Raw genomic sequence first — 23,917 nt, 5'->3', positions numbered from 1 at the left:
AGTTCATTGTTGTTCCCCACTGACATATTCCTTAATGACATATGATGGTTAGCATCTTTTTTTTTTTTTTTTTTTTGAGACGGAGTCTCGCTCTGTCACCCAGGCTGGAGTGCAGTGGCGCCATCTCAGCTCACTGCTGCAAGCTCCCACTCCTGGGTTCACGCCATTCTCCTGCCTCAGCCTCCCGAGCAGCTGGGATTACAGGCGCCCGCCACCATATCTGGCTAATTTTTTTGTATTTTTAGTAGAGACAGGGTTTTACCGTGTTAGCCAGGATGGTCTCAATCTCCTGACCTCATGATCCGCCCGCCTTGGCCTCCCGAAGTGCTGGGATTACAGGCTTGAGCCACCATGCCCGGCCAATGGTTAGCATCTTTTTTTGGTTTTGTTTTTTGTTTTGTTTTATTTTTTTGAGACAGAGTTTCGCTCTTGTCACCCAGGCTGGAGTGCAATAGCATGATCTCAGCTCACTATAGCCTCCGCCTCCTGGGTTCAAGCCATTCTCCTGCCTCAGCCTCCCAAGTAGCTGGGATTACAGGCGCCTACCACCACACCTGGCTAATTTTTTGTATTTGTAGTAGAGATGGGGTTTTGGCATGTTGGCCGGGCTGCTCTCAAACTCCTGGCCTCAGGTGATCCACCCACCTCGGCCTCCCAAAGTGCTGGGATTACAGGCATGAGCCACCGCGCCTGGCCAGTTAGCATCTTTTTATATGCTTTCTTGCCATCTGTATATCTTCTTTGATGAGGTATCTGTCCAGGTCTTTTGCCCATTTTTTAATTGGGTGGTTAGTTTTCTTATTGTTGAGCTTTACAAGTTCTTCAGGCCAGGCACAGTGACTCACACCCGTAATCCCAGTACTTTGGGAGGCCAAAGCAGGAGGATCACCTGAGACAGGAGTTCAACATGGGCCTGAACCCCATCTACAAAAAATACAAAAATTAGCTGGGCACAATGGTGCACCCCTGTAATCCCAGCACTTTGGGAGGCTGAGGTAGGAGGATCACTTGAGCTCAGGTGGTTGAGGCTGCAGTGAGCCATGATTGTGCCACTGCACTCCAGCCTGGGCAACAGAGTAAGACCCTGTAAGACCCTGCTTCAAAAATTCAAAAAACAAACAAACAAAAAAAACACAGAAAAAAAGAGTTATTTGTATATTTTGAATAACAGTTCTTTATCAGATATGTCTTTTCCAAATATTTTCTCCCTGACTGTGGCTTTTCTCATTCTCTTGACAGTGTCTTTTTCTTTTTCTTCTTGAAAGGTATAACTGAGGGAATGACAGTGTCTTTTGCAAAGCAGAGGTTAATTTTAATGAAGTCCAACTTTATATCAATTATTCCTTTCATGGGTCAAAAAATGTCATTGCCAAACTCAAGATGATCTATGTTTTCTACTATGTTCTCTTTTTGGAGTTTTATAGTTATGTGTTTTACATGCAGGTGTATGATCCATTTTGAGTTAATTTTTGGAGAGCTTTGATTAATGGAATATGTTTTCTGATTAAAGTTTGTCACAGACCACCGTTGACTCCGAGGATGGAGAATGGGAGCAGGTGGAGGCAGTTGCAGTTGCCCTGGCAGGTGACGGAGGGTCACGAATGGATATAAAATGTGTTTTGGAAGTGAGACCAAGACACCTGCTGGGGACTGACTCTGAGGGATGTGGGATAGGAAGGATTCAAGAATGAGCCCTGGCCAGGTGCAGTGGCTCATGCCTGTAATCCCAGCACTTTGGGAGGCTGAGGCCGGTGGATCACCTGAGGTCAGGAGTTCCAGACTAGCCTGACCAACATGGTGAAACCCCACCTCTACTAAAAATACAAAAATTAGCCAGGAGTGGTGGCATGCGCCTATCATCCCAGCTACTCGGGAGGCTGAGGCAGGAGAATCGCTTGAACCTGGGAGGTGGAGGTTGCAGTGAGCCGATATCTCGCCATTGCACTCCAGCCTGGGCAACAGAGCAAGACTCTGTCTCAAATAATAATAATAATAATAATAATAATAATAATAATAATAACAACAACAACAACAACAATAAGCCCCAGGGCTGGGTGCAGTGGCTCATGCCTGTAATCCCAACAGTTTGGGAGGCCGAGGTGGGTAGATTGCCTGAAGTGAGGAGTTCGGGACCAGGCAGACCAACATGGTGAAACCCCACCTCTACCAGAAATATAAAATTGGCCAGTTGTGGTGGCACATGCCTGTAATCCCAGCTACTTGAGAGGCTAAGGCAGGAGGATTTCTTGAACTCCGGAGATGGAGGTTGCAGTGAGCTGAGATCATGCCATTGCACTCCAGCCTGGGCAACAAGAGCAAAACTCTGTCTCAAAAACCAAACAAAACAAAAACAAAAAACAACAGAATGAGCCCCAGGTCTGGAGACCTGGCTGGGTGTACTGAGATGGGAACAGGTGGCAGTGGAAGGGCATTCAGGTAGATGATTCTGGTGCCCATTGGAGAGGCCAGGCTGGCAGTGGGAGCCCAGGAGGCAGCTGTGAATGACTGGCATGTGAAGTGGCACTTGGTATAGAGGAGAAAAGAGAAGCAGGCTCTTTTCTTGACCTCTGGCTGTTTGTAACACGCAGTTCACACCCTGGGACCCTTCTGGCCAGGGGTTGGAGAGAGGGTAAGACACTATTAATTCACAGGACTGATTGTGTGTGGGCCAGGGCAAGGGAGATCAGTAGGGGCAGACTGAAGGCAAAGCCCCCAGACCTATTATCCCTCTGCAAACAGAGACCTCTTTCCTGAATGTGGATTTCCAATGGGTTCAAGAGTTTTGCTGGGGAAATAAAATAATTGGGCAATCAGCCAGAAGAAAGCGAATGTGGATTGGGAGACTGTTTACAATGGGCTGTTGCGTCCTCAGGAGGGAGGGCAGCCCCATCTTTTGTCATGCAGAGGAAGGAGCCTGGCTTCCTAGGCCTGTGGGTGGGTGGGGGTGGGGGATCTGGCTGGTCTGCAGGGTCAGATAGGGCCCAAAAGGCCAGGAATTGTGAAGTCATCCTGAAGCTACATCTGCTGTCCTAGAGGGCAGCAGGGGGCAGGGAATGAGAGAACGAGAGGAAGCTCACCACCCCCACTGAGGGCCCAGCCCTGGGACTGAACTTGAGGACATGATGTGGGGAGGAGGAGGAGGACCAGGTAGGAGGGCAGATGAAGAGTGGGACCCTGTGCCCTCGGCCACCCTCCTGCCCCTGATAGGCCAGGATGTGACTCCAACCAGAGGCCAGGTTGCCAGGTGAGGGCCATGGGAAAACACAGGGGTCAGAGGTCATCCTGGGGCCTCCATGGGTGGGGATGAGCTGGACTCAGGCCTAGGCTCTGAGGTCAGCAAAGCTAAAAGTCCAGGAGTGGAGTGGCTTCTAATTCAGAGCCCAGCATCTGGGGTCTCCAGGGTGGCTTTTGTCCCCTCCCTGGGCAGGGGCAGACACTACTGAGAGTGCTCAGGAAATGCCCCAAGGCCAGTCCAGGTGTCTTGGGCTGCCCCAACCCACACCATCAACCTCCCTGACCCCAGGCCTGAGGGCCCATGTGGCTCCTTGGGGTTTCCAGACATGCCCTGTGTGGGCCCTCCCTGTTGTCCTTGAGTAGCTCAGACTCCCATGGAGGACAGTGGGGAACGAGGCAGGTCCCAATAAAGACCCATGTTTCAGGTCATCCAGCCCCTTCCTGGCAAGAGTGAGTTCTCAGTTCAGTCTCCAGTGTGCCACTCGCCAGCTGTGTGGCCCTGGACAAGTCGCTGACCCTCCCTCTGATAGGCCGTCCACAAGTCAGTTGGTGAAGCCGGGAGCAGCTGGATTCTGAAAGAGGGCAAGAGAGGATGCTTTGCAGCCAGGCCCCAGTGGTGGCTGGACCTTGTTGCCCAGGATGGCTCCGTGTGGTTGCCTGGCACGCATGTAATCCTCACTATGCACTCAGGGTATAGATAGAATTGATGCCCCCATCTCATAGTCAAGGAAGCTGAGGCACTGGCAGATGATGAATTTGTCCAAGGTCACCTACCTAGGATTGCTCCTCCCCTGCCCCCCTACAGTGCTCTCGTTAACAATCTGCGACCTCGGGCAAGTATCTTAGATGCTCTGGGCCTCCTTTATGAAACGTCAACGTTGCCTTCCTCTCAGGGCATGGGGCACAGCGAAGGAGAAAAGGAGAGGTAAGTGAAGCGAGGGGAGAAACCAGGCTTCCTGAAGGTGACTGTGGAACCAGCCACTGCAAGGGCAGCTCGGGCACCTGTGGGCTCTGGAACTCGCCTTTGCGGAGTGCCTGCCTGGCCCAGGTCCCTGCACTGCACCTGTACTTCCTGTTGTTGAGGTTGCCCCTGTCTCTTGAGGTTCATTCAGGATACTGAAAAGGGGCAGAATCATCAACAAATATTTGCTTAAGTAATTGAAAAGAAAGGGAGGCCGGAAGAGGAGCTTATGGAGATAAATGGCTTCTAGAATTTCCTTCTTCAAGGCAAGATTTGAGGACAGGGACTGGTTTATGTGAGTGTTTTCCTTTTTGAACATTTTTTTTTTTTTGAGACAGGGTCTTGCTCTATTGCCCAGGTTGGAGTGTAGTGATGCGATCTCGGCTCATTGCAACCTCTGCCTCCCAGATTCAAGGGATTCTCGTGCCTCGGCCTCCCAAGTAAGCTGGGATTACAGGCACCCGCCACCACGCCTGGCTGATTTTTTGTATTTTTAGTAGAGACAGGGTTTTACCATGTTGCCCAGGCTGGTCTCGAATTCCTGACCTCAGGTGATCTGCTCACTTTGGCCTTCCAAAGTGCTGGGATTACAGGTTTGAGCCACCGCACCCGGCCTTCTTTGTCATTTCTCAATCCTGGGAAGACTTTTCTTTGAAAAGGGAAAGGAGGTGTTTTTGGATGGAGATGCTGGGAAGTAGCAGCTTTCAGGAGGCGTGGAAGGAGGGGAAGTCGAGGCTAAAGTGTCAGCTGTGGAGAGAGTGGCAGGAGCAGCCGTCAATCATGAAATCACTTTTGCTATGGCACAAGGCAGTATGCACGTTTATGCTGCCACAGAGATGTGGTGGAATCAAAACACCGTCTAGGTGTTTTCCCCAACAGGAAGTGGTTCACTGATAGGTGGAGCTGAGGTATGACTTAAGCCACAAAGAGAACAAACAAACCAAACTTCACTGCATGAGCCTGGGCAGCTGGGGGCAGCTCCCTACACACAGGGCAGACCTGGATCTAGGGAGATCGGGAAGCCAGTGGCACCTACTTCATCTGCCAGGGGACAACTTGCTTCTGTTGCTGCCAGCACTGGGTGGTGTTGAAACGCTGGGCTGGACTGTGGTCGCTCAGGCAGGAGACAGACTTCCCAATGAGGCCCTGGGGCTAGGAGGGCAGAGTGTTGGTGGGATAGGTCCCTGAATATAGGGGACATAGGTCCTCTTATAATTTCCACCTCCAGCTCTCTGCATGTCTGAGGGTATTTCCTGAAAAGTTTGTATACAATGACTGCAAATAATCAAAATGAGTAACTGTAGAAGAAAATCGGAGGTGTAAATATTAGAAACGAGGAGCAGAATTATCACTATTAATTAGCTAATGACTTTTTTCCTTCCCACAAAAGCAAACAAATCCATCTCTACACACTCTACTTCTGCATGGTTTTGAATTTTAAACAAATGGAATCGTATTCATCTTTCATGTCTGGCTTCTGTTCAGTGTTCGTTCTGCTTGTGACATTTGCCAATGTTGTAGACAGTTTTGGTTCATTTTCTTTGCCATAAAGTATTCCATAAGACTATACTACATTTTATTTGTGCTTTACAGTGTCGATGGATATTTCTGGTGAGTTGCTTCAGTTTGGACTCTTATAAACAATGCTGCTGTATCATCAATCTTATGCATGCATTTCTGTCCAACTGAATGAAATGACTGTGCCTTTTTTCTTTCTTTTTTTTTTTTTGAAATGGAGTCTCACTCTCTTGCCCAGGCTGGAAGTGCAGTGGCGTGATCTCAGCTCACTGCAACCTCTGTGCCCCACCCCGCCACGGGGGTTCAGGTGATTCTTCTGCCTCAGCCTCCCGAGTAGCTGGGATTACAGGTGCCCATCGCCATGCCCAGCTAATTTTTGTAATATTAGTAGAGATGGACTTTCACCATGTTGGCCATGCTGGTCACGGACTCCTGACCTCAGGTGATTGGCCCACCTCAGCCTCCCAAATTGCTGTGATTAGAGGCGTGAGCCACTGTGCCCGGCCCCTTTTTTGTTTTTAAGAGACAGGGTCTCACTCTATTGCCCAGGCTGCTGTATTGCAGTGGTGCAATCATAGCTCACTGCAGCCTCGAACTCCTGGGCTCAAGCAATCCTGCCACCTCAGCCTCCCGAGTAGCTGGGAGTACTACAGGTGTGTGCCACCACGCCTGGCTGATTTTTTTTTATAGTAGAGATGAGGTCTTGCTATGTTGCCCAGGCTGGTCTTGAACTCCTGGCCTGAAGCCATCCTCATACCTCAGCATCCCAAAGTGTTGGGATTATAGGCATGAGCCGTGGTACCTGGCCATTGGGTCTTAAGTTTACCTGGTATCTTGAACTATAGTAAATACTGCCAAGTTCTGTAGTGTGGTGTAGCACTTTATGCTCTCACCAGTGATATCTGAGAGTTCTCACTGCTCCAGATATTCATCAAATTGGTTTTACTCAACATCCATTATTATTATTATTATTATTATTATTATTATTATTATTTAGAAATAGGGTCTCACTCTGTCACCCAGACTGGAGTGCAGTGGCACAATCATAGCTCACTCCAGCCTTAAACTCCTGGGTTCAAGTGATCCTCCTGTCTTAGCCGCCTGAGTAGCTAAGTGCACACCACCACACCTAATTTAAAAATGTTTTTGTAGAGATGGGGTCTTGCTATGTTGCCCAGGCTGGTCTTGAACTCTTGGCCTCAAGCAATCCTTCTGCCTTGGACTCTCAAAGTGCTAGGATTTAAGGCATGAGCCACCATGCTTGGCCCGTTCTCGATTTTTTTTTTTGAGATGGAGTCTTGCCCTGTCGCCCAGGCTGGAATGCAGTGGTGCGATCTCGGCTCACTGCAACCTCCGCCTCCTGGGTTCAAGCAATTCTCCTGCCCAGGCTCCCAAGTAGCTGGGATCACAGGCGTGCGCCACTACGCCCAGTTAATTTTTGTATTTTTAGTAGACATGGGGTCTCGCTACGTTCATCAGGCTGGTCTCGAGCTCTTGACCTCATGATTCGCCTGCCTCGGCCTCCCAAAGTGCTGGGATTACAGGTGGGAGCCACCGTGCCCAGCCCGTTCTTGATTTTTAAAAAATTCTATTATGGATACTTCGTTAACATGATAAAATGTATTTAGCTCAACCGTAAAGCTCATACTCAATGGGGAAATAGTAAAGGAGTCCTATTAAAACCAGGAACAAAACAATGCTATCCATTATCATCACTTTTATTGAATATTGTTCTAGAAAAACTACTAAATGGAGTTAGACAATAGAAAAAAAAATCCAGAGGAATAAACTTTGAAAAAGAGGAATTAAATTATTAGTAGCAAATATTAAGATTTTGTACCCAGAAAATGCAAGAAATCAACTAAGAACTGTTACGTACAATAAGAAGTTCCAGTAAAGTCTTCTATGTACCAATTTTGAACTCACTTTACTGGAATGTCTTATTGTTTGTAAGAAGTTTGAAGAGGACTTCTATGTACCAATTGGTACCATAGCCTGAAATCTTCAGGCTGGGCACAGTGGCTCATGCCTGTAATCCCAGCACTTTGGGAGGCCTAGGCGGGTGGATCAGTTGAGGTCAGGAGTTCAAGACCATGAAAACCTGTCTCTACTAAAAATAAAAAATAGCCAGGTGTGGTGGTGTGTGCCAGTAATCCCAGCTACTCAGAGGCTGAAGCAGGAGAATCACTTGAACCTAGGAGGTGGAGGTGGCAGTGAGCAGAGATGGTGCCACTACACTCCAGCCTGGGCGACAGAGCGACTTGTCTCAAAAAAAGAAAAAGAAAAAGAAATCAAGTCTTTAATGACACAAACAACACTTAAGCAGTGTGATGGTATAAAAAAATCCCATCTTCAATACAAATGAAAAGCAAACTACCCAGGAGTTGATTTAACAAGTTATTTATAAGATGTTTTAACAAGTTATATGTAAGACATAAGACAAACCATGAGGAAAGGCAAACTGTGTTCTTAGATGAGAAAATGCCAGTGCTTCCTAATCTGTGAATTTAACATAATTCAATAAAAACATTAGAGTATGACAAAAAAACTGCATAAACAAAGTATAAAACACAAAGTATACATGGGAGAAATGTTTGCAATGCATATAACAGAGAAAAGGCTAATGTCCCTGATATATAAAGAGTGTCTACATATCAATAAGAAAAAACAACTCAGTAGAAAATTGACACAAGGTATGAACAAACAGTTCTCAAAAACAGAAATATAAGCTGAGCATGATGGCACACACCTATGTTCCCAGCTTCTCCAGAGGTTGAGACAGGAGAATTACTTGCACCCAGGAGTTCGAGACCAGTCTGGGCAACACGGCAAGACTTTCTCTTTACAAAGCATAAAAAATTTTGGCTGGGCACGGTGGCTCATGCCTGTAATCCCAGCACTTCGGGGGGCGGAGATGGGCAGATCATCTGAGGTCAGGAGTTCGAGGCCAGCCTGGCCAACCTGGTGAAACCCCATTTCTACTAAAAATACAAAAATTAGCCGGGCGTGGTGGTGGGCACCTGTAATCCCAGCTACTTGGGAGGCTAAGACAGCAGAATCTCTTGAACCCTGGAGGAGGAAAATCTCTTGAACTTGGGAGGTGGAGGTTGCAGTGAGCCGAGATCCTGCCACTGCACTCCAGCCTAGGCAACACAGTGAGACTCTATCTCAAAATAATAATAATAATAATTCAGCTGGGTGTGGTGGTGCACATCTGTGGTTCCAGTTACTCGGGAGACTGAGGCAGGAGGATCCCTTGAGCCCAAGAGGTTGAGGCTGCAATGAGCTGAGATGGCACCAGTGCACTCCAGGCTGAGCAACAGAGTGAGACCTTGTTTCAAAAAATAAATAAATAAAAATAAAATAAAAATGTGCAGATGAGGAACAAAAAGAGACTGACATTCTTCCATATTCCCTTTCCTATCTTTTGAAAGTTGTGCTATTTGTATTAATTACAAACAAAAACAAAAACAAAAACAAGGCCAGGCGCGGTGGCTCAAGCCTGTAATCCCAGCACTTTGGGAGGCGGAGACGTGCGGATCACGAGGTCAGGAGATCCAGACCATCCTGGCTAACACGGTGAAACCCCGTCTCTACTAAAAATACAAAAAAATTAGCCGGGCGCGGTGGCGGGTGCCTGTAGTCCCAGCTACTCGGGAGGCTGAGGCAGGAGAATGGCGTGAACCCGGGAGGCGGAGCTTGCAGTGAGCCGAGATTGTGCCACTGCACTCCAGCCTGGCAACAGAGCAAGACTCCATCTCAAGAAAAAACAAAACAAAACAAAACAAAACAAAACCAAAAAAAACCAAAAAAATTCAGTTTCAACACCAGAGGACAAAAAAGAAAAAGGAAACAAAATAAAAAGAAAAAAAGAAAAAAAAGAAAAAAAAAGAAGCAATGTTAACACACAATTTAAAAAATTTAAACATTTAAAAAATTACTAACAGTATAAGAGACTCCTACTATTTATTGGTCACCTAGTGTGTACCAGGAGGCTGTGCTAGGCACTCTGTAGACATCTCAATTAATACAAACACTGCAAGAAAAATACATTATTCCCATTTTATAGGTGGAAACGTATTGTATTGAAGAATGTGGAAAACCTGCCATGGCTGGGTGTGGTAGCTCACACCTGTAATCCTAGCACTTTGGGAAGCCAAGGCAGGAGAATGGCTTGAAGCCAAGAGTTCAAGACCAACTTGGCCAACATAGTGAGACCACCGTCTCAGAAAAAAAATTTTTTTAATATGACCGGGCACGGTGGCTCATGCTTGCAATCCCAGAAGTTTGGGAGGCCGAGGTGGGCAGATCACTTGAGGTCAGGAGTTTGGGACCAGACTGGCAAACATGGTGAAACCCCCGTCTCTACTAAAAATACAAAAAAATTAGCCAGGCATGGTGGCGGGCGCCTGTAATCCCAGCTACTCGGGAGGCTGAGGCAGGAGAATCGCTTGAACCCAGGAGGCGGAGGTTGCAGTAAGCCAAGATCACATCTTTGCACTCCAGGCTGGGCAACAAGAGCGAAACTCCGTCTCAAAAAATAAATAAATAAATAAATAAAAAAGAATAATATTAAAAAATTAATTTGAAAAAGTAAAAGAAAACCTGCCAGAAGCCACACAGCTAGTAAATGTGAGTGGCATAGCAAGCTTTGAACTCACTCTTGCCAAGAAGGGTGTCATGGTGGACCCCCAAGCAGGCAAGCTGGGAGGGCACCACCTTGGAGAGACCAAAGAAAAGACCCAGAGACAGCAGGCGAGACATGAGCTTTATTCAAGGGACTTACGCACAGGGGGAAGTCCAGGAGCGGCAGGCTGGACAGGAGCAACCGCTGCCATTTGTGAAAAGTGTGCAGGTCATGTAGAAACCTTCACATTGCAACTTTTGTTTGTTTGGTTGGCTTTTTTTGAGACAGGGTCTCACTCTGTCACCCAGGCTGGAGTGCAGTGGTGCAATCTTGGCTCACTGCAACCTCTGCCTCACGGGTTCAAGCACATCTCCTGTCTCAGCCTCCCGAGTAGCTGGGACTACAGGCGTCCGCCACCAAGCCCAGGTAATTGTTGTATTTTTAGTAGAGTCGAGGTTTTGCCATGTTGGCCAGGCTAAGCTCCAATTCCTGATCTCAAGTGATCCGCCCACCTTGGCCTCCCAAAGTGCTGGGATTATAGGTGTGAGCCACCACGCCCAGCCCAAAACCTTCACATTGCAACTTCCATCTAGCAACCTCTACTTAGCAGCCTCCACCTACCTCAAAACAATGGACCTCTGTTCCTTGTACAGCCTGTGTTCCAAGTAACAGGCCAGGGGCCTGACGTTCTTCATAGTTAAACATAATTAAACATCCAGGTTGGCCGTTCCCAGGGTCCATAGCTTGGAACACTGAACAAACATCACCAAGGGACAAAGGGTCCTTCCCAGGCCATGCTTGAGTTGTTGCTGTCTGGCAAGATGTGCCCACCATACAAAGGCGCTGGATGAACTGAAACGGGTCCCTATTCCTGGTTTGTTTCCCACCCTCGTCAGCCCAGACGGAGCCCCAGGGAAGGACCCCTGATGATGCCAGAGTCTGAGCTACTTTGGGAGAACAGGAAGGGCCCACACAGGGGGTGCCTGGAACCACCAAGGAGCCACATGGGCCCCCAGGCCTGGGGTCAGGGAGGTTGATGGTGTGGGTTGGGGCAGCCCAGGACACCTGGACTGGCCTTGGGGCATTTCCTGAGCACTCTCAGAAGTATCTGCCCCTGCCCAGGAAGGGGGCAAAAGCCACCCTGGAGACCCTAGATGCTGGGCTCTGACTTAGAAGCCACTCCACTCCTGGACTCTTAGCTTTGCTGACCTCAGAGCCCAGGCCTGAGTCCAGCTCATCCCCATCCATGGAGGCCCCAGGATGACCTCTGACCCCCATGTTTTCCCATGGCTCTCACTTGGCAACCTGGCCTCTGGTTGGGGATACATCCAGGCCCACCAGGGGCAGGAGGGTGTTCGAGGACACAGGGCCCCACTCCTCATCCACCCTCCTACCTGGGCCCCCTCCCCCTCTCCCCAGCATGGCCAGCCCACTGCCCTCCAGTGCCCTTAGCTCTGGGCCCAGGGCCAGGTCCAAATGTGCTCTGAGTCAGGGTAGGGATCACTCATTCCCTTGCCCTGCTCTCCTCCCTTAGATAGAAGATCTGGTTCTGGGGCCACTTTACCATCTCAAGCCCAATCTGGGCAGAACCAGGTGGGGATGGTTGGGGAAGCCAGGCTCCTTCTTCTGCATGACAAAGGGTGGGGCTGCCCTCCCTCCTGGCAACACTTCAGACCATTGTAAACAGTCTCCCAATCCACATTTGTTTTATTTTTCGTTGTCAGATCTAGCAAATAAAAGTATAGGACTCTGGTGAAATTTGAATGTCAGGTAGACAATGAATAATTTTTTTGGTCTAATTATGTCCCAAATAGTGCCTTGTATTTTATCTGGTAGCCCTACCCCTGGCTGATCACCCAAATGTTTTATTTCCCCAGCAAAACTCTTCAACCAGCTCACAAATCCACATTCAGGATAGGGGTCCTCTGTCTTGGGGGATTGTCCCCCTGCCCCAGCCTAGACCTGATCACCTGGATTGAGACCACCTGGCTCCCTTTAGGACATAGACCAAAACTAGGCTGTAAATAATTTGAGTGTGCCAAGAACTTTGTGAATTGCAAGACCTGACTTTATATGGACATTGATCATTAACTTTGTGAGCTTCGGGAAGTTGATACCTCTGAGCCTCGGTTTTTTTTCAGCTCAAAAATTGGGAGAGGTTGCCATGAGCCGAGACTGCGCCATTGTACTCCAGCCTGGGCAACAAGAATGAAACTCTGTCTCAAAAGAAAAAAAAAATTGGGGGAGAAGGTAGCCTGGATATTCCTTTCAACTCTAAACTCTAATTCTGTGAACAGCAGGGATGAGGGAGAGGATGAGGCTCCTTCCTTATTGGACAAAACCCTGTTGGAACTAAATGCTCCTAGGCTCCCTTGCCTAGGAAGTTCCCCCCAGAACAGTGGGAAATCTGGTTTCACAAGTGGGGACCACCAGCTCAGGATCTCATGAGGCCCCAGGACCCTCTGAGCACAAGCCCAGATGCTCATCCCTGCAGACTGGATTGGCCCTTAGAGAGCCCTGGCGTTGCCTGAGCCATTCTGGTTCCTGTCGATTGTTTGGTTGCAGCAAGGAACAAGACTCTAGGTCCACTTACCAGCAGCTGGGGGAACTGAGCCTCTTGCAGAGAACGAGAGCCCCACCTCTACTCTAGGAAATGAGCTTTTTAATTTAACTGGTCAGGCCTCAACCCACATTAGGGGTTCATGACCATTGTATAGACAGCTGTAGCCAGCTGTTCACAGCCCAGACAGACTTGCCCTATCTAGACAGCCCCTCCTTCCAGCTCAGGGACCCGTCTGGCTGTGAGCTTCCAGGAGGTCTCAGGGGTGTGACCTCCCTCCCTCTTTCCCTCCCCACTCCCTACCTCCTCCCTCCACCCCAGGCTATAAAGCTGCCCAGGCTTGGTTCTCAGCACATCCAGCTGTCTGAGACCCTCCTGCAGCTTTCTCAAGGGACAGCCCCATTCTGCCTCCTGCTCCTCCAGGGCAGCACCATGCAGCCCCTGTGGCTCTGCTGGGCACTCTGGGTGTTGCCCCTGGCCAGCCCCGGGGCCGCCCTGACCGGGGAGCAGCTCCTGGGCAGCCTGCTGCGGCAGCTGCAGCTCAGAGAGGTGCCCACCCTGGACAGGGCCGACATGGAGGAGCTGGTCATCCCCACCCACGTGAGGGCCCAATACGTGGCCCTGCTGCAGCGCAGCCACGGGGACCGCTCCCGCGGAAAGAGGTTCAGCCAGAGCTTCCGAGGTAAGGCCCTCCCTCCCTGCTGCCCCTGGTCCCATGGGGCAGGTCAGATGTGCCCACTCCGGTGGTGTCAAAGGGCTCCTGGCCTTGCAGAGGTCTGTGGGAGGCTGGGTGAGGGCCACGGTCTAAGGGGCAGTGAGGTGGGGCCGGGCCTGTGAGGATGGCGGGGCCTCAGCATGCAGTGGTGCATGCAGTCAGGACTCCGGGGGTCTGTTTTCGTACTGCCACTCTGGTCTGAGTTCTACTTGGAGCATATTGCTTTAAAATCATCTCACAACCATTTGCTCACATGGAACTGGGGTATAACTATGTCTTGCCCATCTTCCAGCATTGTGAACATCAAAATGAGTCATTGTAAATAGAAGCGTGTTTGGGTAACTGAAAAATACTGCACTTGAGTAGACAACCTAGGTTATACCTGGCTGTCAGGGGTGCAGCGGGCTTGAATCCTCCTGCAGCCGGCCTGAATCCTCCTGCAGCCTCTCGCCTCCCTAGCTCCTCAGTGCCCAGAGCTAGACCCAATGCCAGGCACCTGGGTGAGGATTCTGCTCCCAGCATCTCAGCTGAGGCAAACTTGCTACCCAGGGTCCCACAGGCGCCCCTGCCTGCTGGATGGAAATTGTTACTAAACAAGGCCCAGATCCAAGGAAGATTTGTAAACTGGGTTTGCCCCAGAGATAGAACAGGGCCGGCGTCTCCTAGCCTGGCTGCCAGCTCAGTGGCCCTGCCATCCTCAGAGCTCCCCTGGAGTCCGGGGAGGCCCTGCTGACCCTGCTCTTGTCCCCAGAGGTGGCCGGCAGGTTCCTGGCGTCGGAGGCCAGCACGCACCTGCTGGTGTTCGGCATGGAGCAGCGGCTGCCGCCCAACAGCGAACTGGTGCAGGCCGTGCTGCGGCTCTTCCAGGAGCCGGTCCCCAAGGCCGCGCTGCACAGGCACGGGCGGCTGTCCCCGCGCAGCGCCCAGGCCCGGGTGACCGTCGAGTGGCTGCGCGTCCGCGACGACGGCTCCAACCGCACCTCCCTCATCGACTCCAGGTGGGGGTCGCGCGGGCGCGCAGGGCAGGGGGAGGGCGCTGCTAGGCCCGGCTTGGGGGCGGGGACGCGGGGGGGCGGTGCAGGGTCCTCGGGGCCCGTCCCAGTCCCCGCCCTCAAGCGGCGCTGGGTCTCTGTGTCATGTCTCAGGCTGGTGTCCGTCCACGAGAGCGGCTGGAAGGCCTTCGACGTGACCGAAGCCGTGAACTTCTGGCAGCAGCTGAACCGGCCCCGGCAGCCACTGCTGCTACAGGTGTCGGTGCAGAGGGAGCATCTGGGCCCGCTGGCGTCCGGCGCCCACAAGCTGGTCCGCTTTGCCTCGCAGGGGGCGCCAGCCGGGCTTGGGGAGCCCCAGCTGGAGCTGCACACCCTGGACCTTGGGGACTATGGGTAGGTGCTGAGGGTCAAACTGGTAAGCCGGAATAAAGAGACAGGCAATTACATTTATTTTGAAATGGACAACTTTTCAGAGTGCTGTGGGAATGAATGAGACAATGTATACAATTCTTCCTCTGACTCTTAGGAGATCCTCAGTAAATATCGGTTATTAATTTCAAGTTTTTTCTAGCTGTCCATCCTATATCACAAACATCCAGCTTTTTGAATTTGAGAGGTAGATCATAAATCTCCATCCCAGACGCCCTCTGACCTCAGCCCTCCCAGCTGACCTCTGACCCTGCTCTCTTTGCCCACACAGAGCTCAGGGCGACTGTGACCCTGAAGCACCAATGACCGAGGGCACCCGCTGCTGCCGCCAGGAGATGTACATTGACCTGCAGGGGATGAAGTGGGCCGAGAACTGGGTGCTGGAGCCCCCGGGCTTCCTGGCTTATGAGTGTGTGGGCACCTGCCAGCAGCCCCCAGAGGCCCTGGCCTTCAAGTGGCCGTTTCTGGGGCCTCGACAGTGCATCGCCTCGGAGACTGCCTCACTGCCCATGATTGTCAGCATCAAGGAGGGAGGCAGGACCAGGCCCCAGGTGGTCAGCCTGCCCAACATGAGGGTGCAGAAGTGCAGCTGTGCCTCGGATGGGGCGCTCGTGCCAAGGAGGCTCCAGCCATAGGCGCCTAGTGTAGCCATCGAGGGACTTGACTTGTGTGTGTTTCTGAAGTGTTCTAGGGTACCAGGAGAGCTGGCGATGACTGAACTGCTGATGGACAAATGCCCTGTGCTCTCTAGTGGGCCCTGAATTTGCTTCCTCTGACAAGTTACCTCACCTAATTTTTGCTTCTCAGGAGTGAGAATCCTTGGCCACTGGAGAGCCCTTGCTCAGTTTTCTCTATTCTTAGTATTCACTGCACTATATTCTAAGCACTTACATGTGGAGATACTGTAACCTGAGGGCAGAAACCCCAATGTGTCATTGTTTACTTGTCCTGTCACTGGATCTGGGCTAAAGTCCTCCACCACCACTCTGGACCTAAGACCTGGGGTTAAGTGTGGGTTGTGCATCCCCAATCCAGATAATAAAGACTTTGTAAAACATGAATAAAACACATTTTATTCTGTAATTTTGTAATTTTCTATTTTATTTTAATTAATTAATTATTTTTGAGACAGAGTCTCACTCTGTCACCCAGGCAGGAGTGCAGTGGCCCAATCTCGGCTCACTGCAGCCTCCGCCTTCCAGGTTCAAGTGATTCTCATGCCTCAGCATCTTGAGTAACTGGGATTACAGGCATGTACCACCACGCCAAGCTAATTTTTTGTATTTTTATTATTATTATTATTATTATTATTATTATTATTATTATTATTTTGAGACAGCTCTGTCGCCCAGGCTGGAGTACAGTGGTGCTATCCTGGCTCACTGCAAGCTCTGCCTCCCGGGTTCACACCATTCTCCTGCCTCAGCCTCCCGAGTAGCTGGGACTACAGGTGCCTGCCACCACGCCTGGCTAATTTTTTGTATTTTTTAGTAGAGACGGGATTTCACTGTGTTAACCAGGATGGTCTCGATCTCCTGACCTCGTGATCCGCCTGCCTCGGCCTCCCAAAGTGCTGGGATTACAGGCATGAGCCACTGCACCCCGCCTAATTTTTTGTATTTTTAGTAGAGATGGGGTTTTGCCATGTTGCCCAGGCTGGTCTGGAACTCCTGACCTCAAGTCATTCGGCAGCCTCAGTCTCCCAAAGGGCTGGGATTACAGGCACAAGCCACTGTGCCCGGCTGTAATTTTCCATTTTAATCAAAGCTCTGCAAATTGAGGAAGGAGCAGAAAGTTCTACAGAGATTAGGTCAACCTGATTGTAAAACTAAGGAAAGAGCTTGAGTTGGCCAAGACTTGGTAAAGATCTTGGTTAGGTAATACATGAAACTAGGATTAAAATGCTTTCAGGGCCATCACGATGGCTCACTTCTGTAATCCCAGCACTTTGGGAGGCCGAGGTGGGCGGATCACTTGAGGCCAGGAGTTCAAGACCAGCCTGGCCAACATGGTGAGAGTGCATTTCTACTAAAAATACAAAAATTAGCTGGGCATGGTGGTGTGCGCCTGTAATTCCAGCTACTCGGGAGGCTGAGGCATGAGAATTGCTTAAACCCAGGAGGCGGAAGTTGCAGTAAGCTGAGATCACACCACTGCACTCCAGCCTGGGCAATAGAGTGAGATTCTGTCTCAAAAATAAAATAAATAAAAATAAAATGCATTCTGATTCTAGAATCTATGGTCCTAGAATTGATACAGAAATTTCTTTTCTTTTTTTTTTTTTTTTGAGATGGAGTCGCCCAGGCTGGAGTGCAGTGGCTGGAGTGCAGTGGCGCGATCTCGGCTTACTGCAAGCTCCGCCTCATGGGTTCACGCCATTCTCCTGCCTTAGCCTCCCGAGTAGCTGGGACTACAGGTGCCCGCCACCACGCCCGGCTAATTTTTTTGTATTTTTAGTAGAGATGGGGTTTCACCATGTTAGCCAGGATGGTCTCGATCTCCTGACCTTGTGATCCGCCCACCTCGGCCTCCCAAAGTGTTGGGATTACAGGCGTGAGCCACCGCGCCCGGCCAATACTGAAATTTTTTTGTTCTTGACACTTTGACTTTCCTGGGCATAGTGATTGGGCTTTATTCCAATCCTACTTGCATCAAAATAAAATCTGTGATCAAAATTATCATCTATTCTTAGAGAAGAAAATAAAGCTTCAGAGGATCTGGAATTTATAGCTATAAGAGCTGTGCAGCTGGGCGCGGTGGCTCACGTCTGTAATCCTGAGGATCACCTGAGGTTGGGAGTTTGAGACCAGCCTGACCAACATAGAGAAACCCCGTCTCTACTAAAAGTACAAAATTAGCCGGGTGTGGTGGCACATGCCTATAATCCCAGCTACTTGGGAGGCTGAGGCAGGAGAATCGCTTGAAGCCAGGAGGTGGAGGTTGCAGTGAGCTGAGATCACACCACTGCACTACAGCCTGGGTGACAGAGTGAGACTCTGTCTCAATAAGTAAATAATTAATTAAAAATTAAAAAATAAAATAGTGATTTTACAAGCACTTCACACAACTGACATAACAAAGGTTGTGGCTATCTCAACTCACATTTCGATCCATCAAGGCCTTCTCTTGATTTTGAAATAACCTTAACCTACTCAAGAACAAATTTAGAAATCCTTTCTCTCTCTGAAATCTTTGTCAGTGGCTCCAGCATTCTAATTACCAAGACCGGAACCTTGCACTTGCCTGGACCCATGGCACAGACCAGACAGGTGGGGGGAAGGAAGGAGGACAGGCAGGTGCAGGAGTGGGGAGTGGAAGGAAGATTGGACAGGGACAGTCTAAGGAGCCAACGGGGAGTCCAGGGGCCACACCCAGGACTCTGCAGACCGTCAGATGTGGAGGTAAGAGAGCAGGCAGGGGGGGTGGCCAGGCGCAGCTATGGAAGGACAAGGGCAGAGATGATACTGGGGGGGCATAGAGGAAAAACCCTGGAAAATAACTAGTGGCTAGAGCTTTGGGGAGAGAAGGGGAAAAACAGATGGGACAGAAAAGAACTGAGAGAGGCAGGAAGAGACCCTCCCCTCCCCACCCCACCCCTGGACAGCCACAGACTGGCGCTAGAATCAGGGACAGGGAGGTAAGGAGGATTTTTTTTTTTTTTTTTTTTTGAGACAGAGTTTCGCTCTTGTTGCCCAGGCTGGAGTTCAATGGTGAAATCTCAGCTCACCGCAACCTCCGCCGCCCAGGTTCAAGCGATTCTCCTGCCTCAGGCTCCCTAGTAGCTGGGATTACAGGCATGTGCCACCACACCCGGCTAATTTTGTATTTTTAATAGAGACGGGGTTTCTCCATGCGGGTCAGGCTGGTCTCGAACTCCAGACCTCAGGTGATCCGCCCACCTCGGCCTCCCAAAGTGCTGGTATTACAGGCATGAGCCACCGCGCCCGGCCATAAGGAGGATATTTTTATGCCGTTACAGAAAAAGATGAAAGCTCAGAAATGGAAGAGAGGTCGGAGAACCTGCAAAGGCATGCATGTGGGGTGAGGACTGCTCAGAGCTCAGAGAGGGGTGCTGGAAGGGACCTGAGAGGAAGCTTTGGTCCAACCACTCATTTCACAGATAGGGAAACAGGAGTCTGCGGAGGGGTTGGTTTGCTCCTTGATTCCCAGGGCGCGCGGTCCTCCCCGAACCCAGCCTCGCTTCCCGCGCAGCGCCCAGCAGTCCCTGGAGCGGCGGGCCGGCCCTGCCCTCGCGAGCTTGCGGTCCGGTTGTGGAGGCCACCGGCTCCCTGGAAACATTTGGCTCCCGGCCGGGAGGCATGCCGCGCTCTCGGACCTGGGCTGGAGTAGGTGCCCTTGGCGGCCCTGGCTCGAGCAGTAATGGACTTAGCCCCAGGGGGCGTTGGAAATGCTGCGACCCGCCCCCACATTTTTGCCCGAACGGAGACCCTCCGGGCTTTCACGGTCCGGCCTTCTACAGCGGCGGGGGAGCTGCGGCCTCTTGCAGGGCGCTCCGCGCGGTCCCCGACTACCCGGAGCCGAGGTGCGGGCTGAATCCTGCTGAGCTCCCCATGCTACCACCCCCGCAACCCCACTCTCCCGGGGCGGGTCTAAGAGCTCTTCGGGGAAATTCAAAGCACTACAGGGACCAACGTTTGCAAATGCTCTCCCAGCGCCGCGACCACCCTGTGCTCGGCCCAGTTCTCCCGGAGGCGTCCAGAGACTGGGCTCGTGCCGGGGGAAGGAAGAGGGTGCGCCCCGGCGGATCCCTTCTTGGAGCCTGGACGTGAGCTGGCCGGTCCGGGGCTTGCAGACCTCCGGGAGGAGCTGCGGGGCTGAGCGGCGACCAGGAGGCCAGGCCGGGGCAGAGGACCGCCGAGGGCCACCGCGGGAGGCGCAGTCAGCTGCGTACAGGCTTGCGCCGCCGCGGGCCAAGACTCCAAATTGGGCAAACGGTGGCCGCAGCTCTGCGCATGTGCAGGAGGCGCCGGAGTTTCACTTTGTAACTTTTAAGTGGTCGGAACACGCCCCGCGCTGCTGGGTCCCGCCAGACACGCCGCCGCTGCAGGTACAGGGGACAGGGGGCGTGAGGAGGGGCAATGCACCCTCTGCCTTTCCCGGGACGTGCGGGGCCGGGTCTACGTCGGGGTGCGCGCCAGGTGTCCGGTTCCGGAACGGCTCCCAGCCTACGCAGACCCCAGAGCCCCCGACCCCAAGCAGGGGGTGACGACGCGGGATTGGGTGGGAGGAGAGGGTCCGGGCAGCGCCCCCATTCCAGCCCTGCGCTCCTCGGGAATTCCTGGCGGCTTTTCAGGACTTTCCTCTCCGGCTTTTCGCTTTCAGGGCTGGTATCTCCTTCTTCCCCACTCCTCTCTTTGGGATTTGTCGGCGGAGTCCGACCTCCCACCTAACTAGGAGTGCAGCTATGGGCTCCTCGGACCCTATACGAGGCCGGGCTGGGAAAGGGCCAAGCGTCCGACTCTCCTGACTCCAGGAAGGCAGAGGCCACCCTCGGGCTGTTCCTGGGTGACCACTTCCTGCAGCCTTGGCGGAGTCCTGAGGAGGGAGGCTGGGGACTCGGGGACTGGGGGGAAGGGCGGGGGCGGAAAGGGTGAGGCGAGCTCTGCTAAGAAACCAAATCCGCAAAGGTTCCAGCACCTGATAAGACTAGCTACCTGAGGCCCTGGAGGGGCCTTGGTCATTCAGCCCCAGGCAGGTGGTGTCCTCTTCAAGGGCAGGGGTGGACAGCGTGGCGGACCCACTGACCCTCCCTTGACACCTCTCAGGTCATCCTCAAGTCTGCTGTGCCTTCAAGGGGGATATGAACGGAAGCCGAGGCTCCTTTTCCCTTCACACGCCCCTCTCCTTTGTTTAGTGTGGGGGCAAAGGTCTCTCCTAGCTGTTCGTTGGGCTCTAACAGAGAAGACGTCAGGTGGGATCCTGCCCTTGTGTTTCCCATTAGCTGGAGGGGCGACTTACAATAAAGGCAGACAGCTTCTAATTGCTTGCTAGGGCCGGGTCCTGGGCTAAGTGCTTTACAGGTGTTGTTTGGGATCTGTGCCTCCCAACAGCTCCGTGAAAGAAAGTCATCACTCGCATTTCCTGGCGAAGGAAGCCAAGGCACAGAGTGGTTAGGCTGCTTGTCTGAACTGCGTGGTGCTAAGACCCTAACTCCAGAGCCTGCTCACATAATCCCTGAGCCACACTGCCTCTGGTTTCAGCCAGGGGCTGTGTCATTTCCTTTGTGCTCCAGGGTAGAGGTAAACAGTTGTCCAGGTTACTTGGGTCCTGTTTGGTGTTGCCATAAGGAGAAGTTTGTACTTTACTTTGCAACCTTATTCTGCATCTGAAAGACCAGAGTTAGCTCCTGAGGCAGAAGGCCTGGAGCTGCTTGTAGTTTCGCTATGGTCATCACAGGATTGAAAGATTTGGTGATGATAAAATTACCCTGAATTTGTGCGGGCCTTCTTGCAAGAACGAACAATATCCATATACTTCCTGCAACATTCTGCTGGTATTTCTAGAGCTTGTCAAGTTGACCACCAGGCCAGTCCTTGCTGCCAATGGAGACTGGCAGTGGATTAGCATAGGTAGTTTACTTTGGCAAATTTAGACCAGCTGTTGGATTTAGCCCTCTCCCACTGGCCACAATCAGACGCTTGCCTGCACATGGGTTGAACTTTGGGTTGGGAGCGTGAAGTCACCTGCTGCCCACTCTGGCTCTTGGGCCTCAGCAGTAATTTTTGGCTTTCCTACCCTCAGCATATTGAGTAGGAATAAGGGGATGAATGGAGAATTTCTGGAAGGCACAGGTAAGTGCTAGGCATTCACATACATCTAGGATGACTGAATATTGCCAGGGGTTCTCAGCCAGGCAGTGCCACTTCAACCACAGTGCCTAGCTGCTGGTTTGGCCTCCTCTATACAGCTGCCAGCTGGGTGCTCCCCTCCCCCTGCCTTCTCAGCCTGGCAGCACTGTCCCATGGTGTCTGTGTTCCCAGCTGCCCGCTCAGAGCGTGCCTGTTTGTGAAGATGCAGAGGAGCTGTCCCATGGAGAGCCAGAGGGACGGAGCTGTTTCAGGGGGATCTGGACTTTACGTGTCTAATGGGCAGGGACAGGCTGGGACTGAGCTGAAAGGTCTGAGAGAGATTGTGGGTCCCCAGAGCTGTACCCTAACCTGGGTGCTCATCGGAGAGGGCAGACAGGACTGGCCACCTGACCTTACCTCCATCTCAGGCTGATAGTATTTGCTAGCCACCTCCCTGAGTTCTTATCAAACTTTGTCAAACCACCCTGGGAAGCCTATTTGGCAAGAGACAAGTAACTTAGAGGCATGACTGGGGCTGGAGGGAGGGGGAAGAGGAGCCTCAGGTGTTTCCCTCCGCAGAGGCCTCTCTCCTTCTCTGCAGCACTGGCGAGGGTATGCCACTCCCAGCACCACCACAGCACCCTCCCCTTTCCAGGGACAATGCTCCCTCTGTGAGCATTTTATGGGGATGTTTTTTCTTTCCACTTCACTTTTCAAGCCTGCCTTGTTCATGCTGCTGTGTTCCCTTTTCCTGATTCTAGCTCTTGGGGAACCGTGGGGAGCCTCCCCAGTAACATTGGCCCTTGGGGCCCAGGTGAAGTCCTTTGCTTGGGGCCCTACAGTGAGCCCACAGCCTCCAGGGTTTCTGTGGGAGAGGGCTGCTCCCCTAGACCCAGCAGGTCCTTGAGCCATTGGCAAAGAGGAGAGAGGCTGGGGCCACAGGTGGTGCTGGCCAAGGAAGGAGGAGTAGGGTCGCACAGAGGAGCACTGATGGATGGAGAACCAGTTCTGGGAGTTTGGGGAGAGATCCAGGCAGGAGGGAGCCCACTGGGCAGAACCTAAAGGTCCATATGGGCAGCATGCATACACGGGTGTGTGCTGGAGGGTTTCCATCCAGACCCCTACACTGGAAAAGGGTGGCTCCCATGTGATGCTTGGTATCTGTGATCCTTCAGGAAAGTCTACAGTTTGGTACCCCAGGACTCGCTGGTCAGGAAAGCCCTGCAGGACATGAGTGTTAGGCCTGAGGCCTGGCCCTTGGCAGCTTGGGAGGTGGCCGGGGCTGCTTTTGCCTTTGCCAGAGACAGCTCCAACTGAGGACCTCTCCAACGGGCCCATCCACAGTCCTTCCTTCCCTTAGTGTCTGGTAAGTGTGGGGACAGGAAGGAGGAGGGGTAGGTGGTGGCCTCGAAGTGTTGGGCTGGGGTGTTCCATTGGGTGGTGCCACTGGGGGATTTTAAAGGGAAGCCAAGAACATCTGTGTTCCAGAGGTCACTCTTGTGACACTCTGTTCAGAGTCAGCAGCCCCATGACTCTGGCATCACAACCCCCACTACCTCCAGCCATTGCCAAGTCTCTTAGAAGGTTGAGAAAGTGACTTGGCTGTCTGTGGGATGCTCCCATGCTCTTGGGCTTTCCACTCATTCATGCTTCCTGTGCTTCATATGTGTGTGTGTGTGTGTGTGTAGGTAGGTAGGTAGGTAGGTAGGTGTCCATGTGTGATTGTCCCCAGCACTGCAGGCCTAGGGGTTACCCAACATACACACCTCACCAGCACCACTGGTATCCAAACATCTGTTTGGGTTCTCTATATCTTTTCTTCTTGTTCTTGAGATCTTTGTCCCTATAACAGCTAGAAGCACCAGAATTAGCAGAAAAATCCCCTGGGAATTCTAGATTTACCAGATTTGGGCAGGTAGGATCTTAAGCAAGTCCAGGCTGAATATGTGTTCTGGCCCTTCAGCCACAGCATGAGAACTTGGACACTAACTCCCGGGCCTCTGGTGTCAGGGGACAGACACTGGAGATTTCTATTAGCTTCACCAGGGGCGCCAGGAGCCTCAGGAAGGAAA

General features: G+C 51.7%; 2 protein-coding genes across 4 annotated transcripts in view; both read left to right on the top strand.

Annotated features, from left to right (window-relative positions):
- The first annotated feature begins 12,652 nt into the window (after positions 1–12,652).
- On the top strand, positions 12,653–16,119 carry LOC101130441 (left-right determination factor 1). The gene is made up of 4 exons (XM_004028480.5): positions 12,653–13,582; positions 14,367–14,613; positions 14,761–15,000; positions 15,308–16,119. The coding sequence occupies exons 1-4, from the start codon at positions 13,333–13,335 to the stop codon at positions 15,669–15,671; spliced, it is 1,101 nt and encodes a 366-aa protein (XP_004028529.4). The 5' UTR covers positions 12,653–13,332; the 3' UTR covers positions 15,672–16,119.
- Positions 16,120–19,549: 3,430 nt separating this feature from the next.
- The window catches only part of TMEM63A (transmembrane protein 63A), a 36,164-nt gene continuing 31,796 nt past the window's right edge, over positions 19,550–23,917 (top strand). The window contains exons 1-2 of one of the 3 annotated variants that reach the window (XM_055371939.2): positions 19,550–20,104; positions 23,021–23,211. The gene's annotated coding sequence lies outside the window, so the exon portion shown is untranslated. The remainder of the gene's footprint in view (positions 20,105–23,020; positions 23,212–23,917) is intronic. The other 2 variants (XM_055371909.2, XM_063708437.1) reach the window with 2 other exon arrangements.

This window comes from Gorilla gorilla, chromosome 1 (assembly GCF_029281585.2).
Source record: "Gorilla gorilla gorilla isolate KB3781 chromosome 1, NHGRI_mGorGor1-v2.1_pri, whole genome shotgun sequence".
Classification (NCBI taxonomy): Eukaryota; Metazoa; Chordata; class Mammalia; order Primates; family Hominidae; genus Gorilla; species Gorilla gorilla.
This window is presented reverse-complemented; position numbering and strand designations above follow the sequence as displayed.

What these genes read in the sequence shown, in the direction of transcription:
- LOC101130441 (XM_004028480.5), top strand. Translation starts at nt 13,333, where the DNA reads ATGCAGCCCCTGTGGCTCTGCTGGGCACTCTGGGTGTTGCCCCTGGCC. An exon ending in ACCTCCCTCATCGACTCCAG is followed by an intron (nt 14,614 to 14,760) that starts GTGGGGGTCGCG and finishes GTCATGTCTCAG; the next exon opens with GCTGGTGTCCGTCCACGAGA. An exon ending in CTGGACCTTGGGGACTATGG is followed by an intron (nt 15,001 to 15,307) that starts GTAGGTGCTGAG and finishes TTGCCCACACAG; the next exon opens with AGCTCAGGGCGACTGTGACC.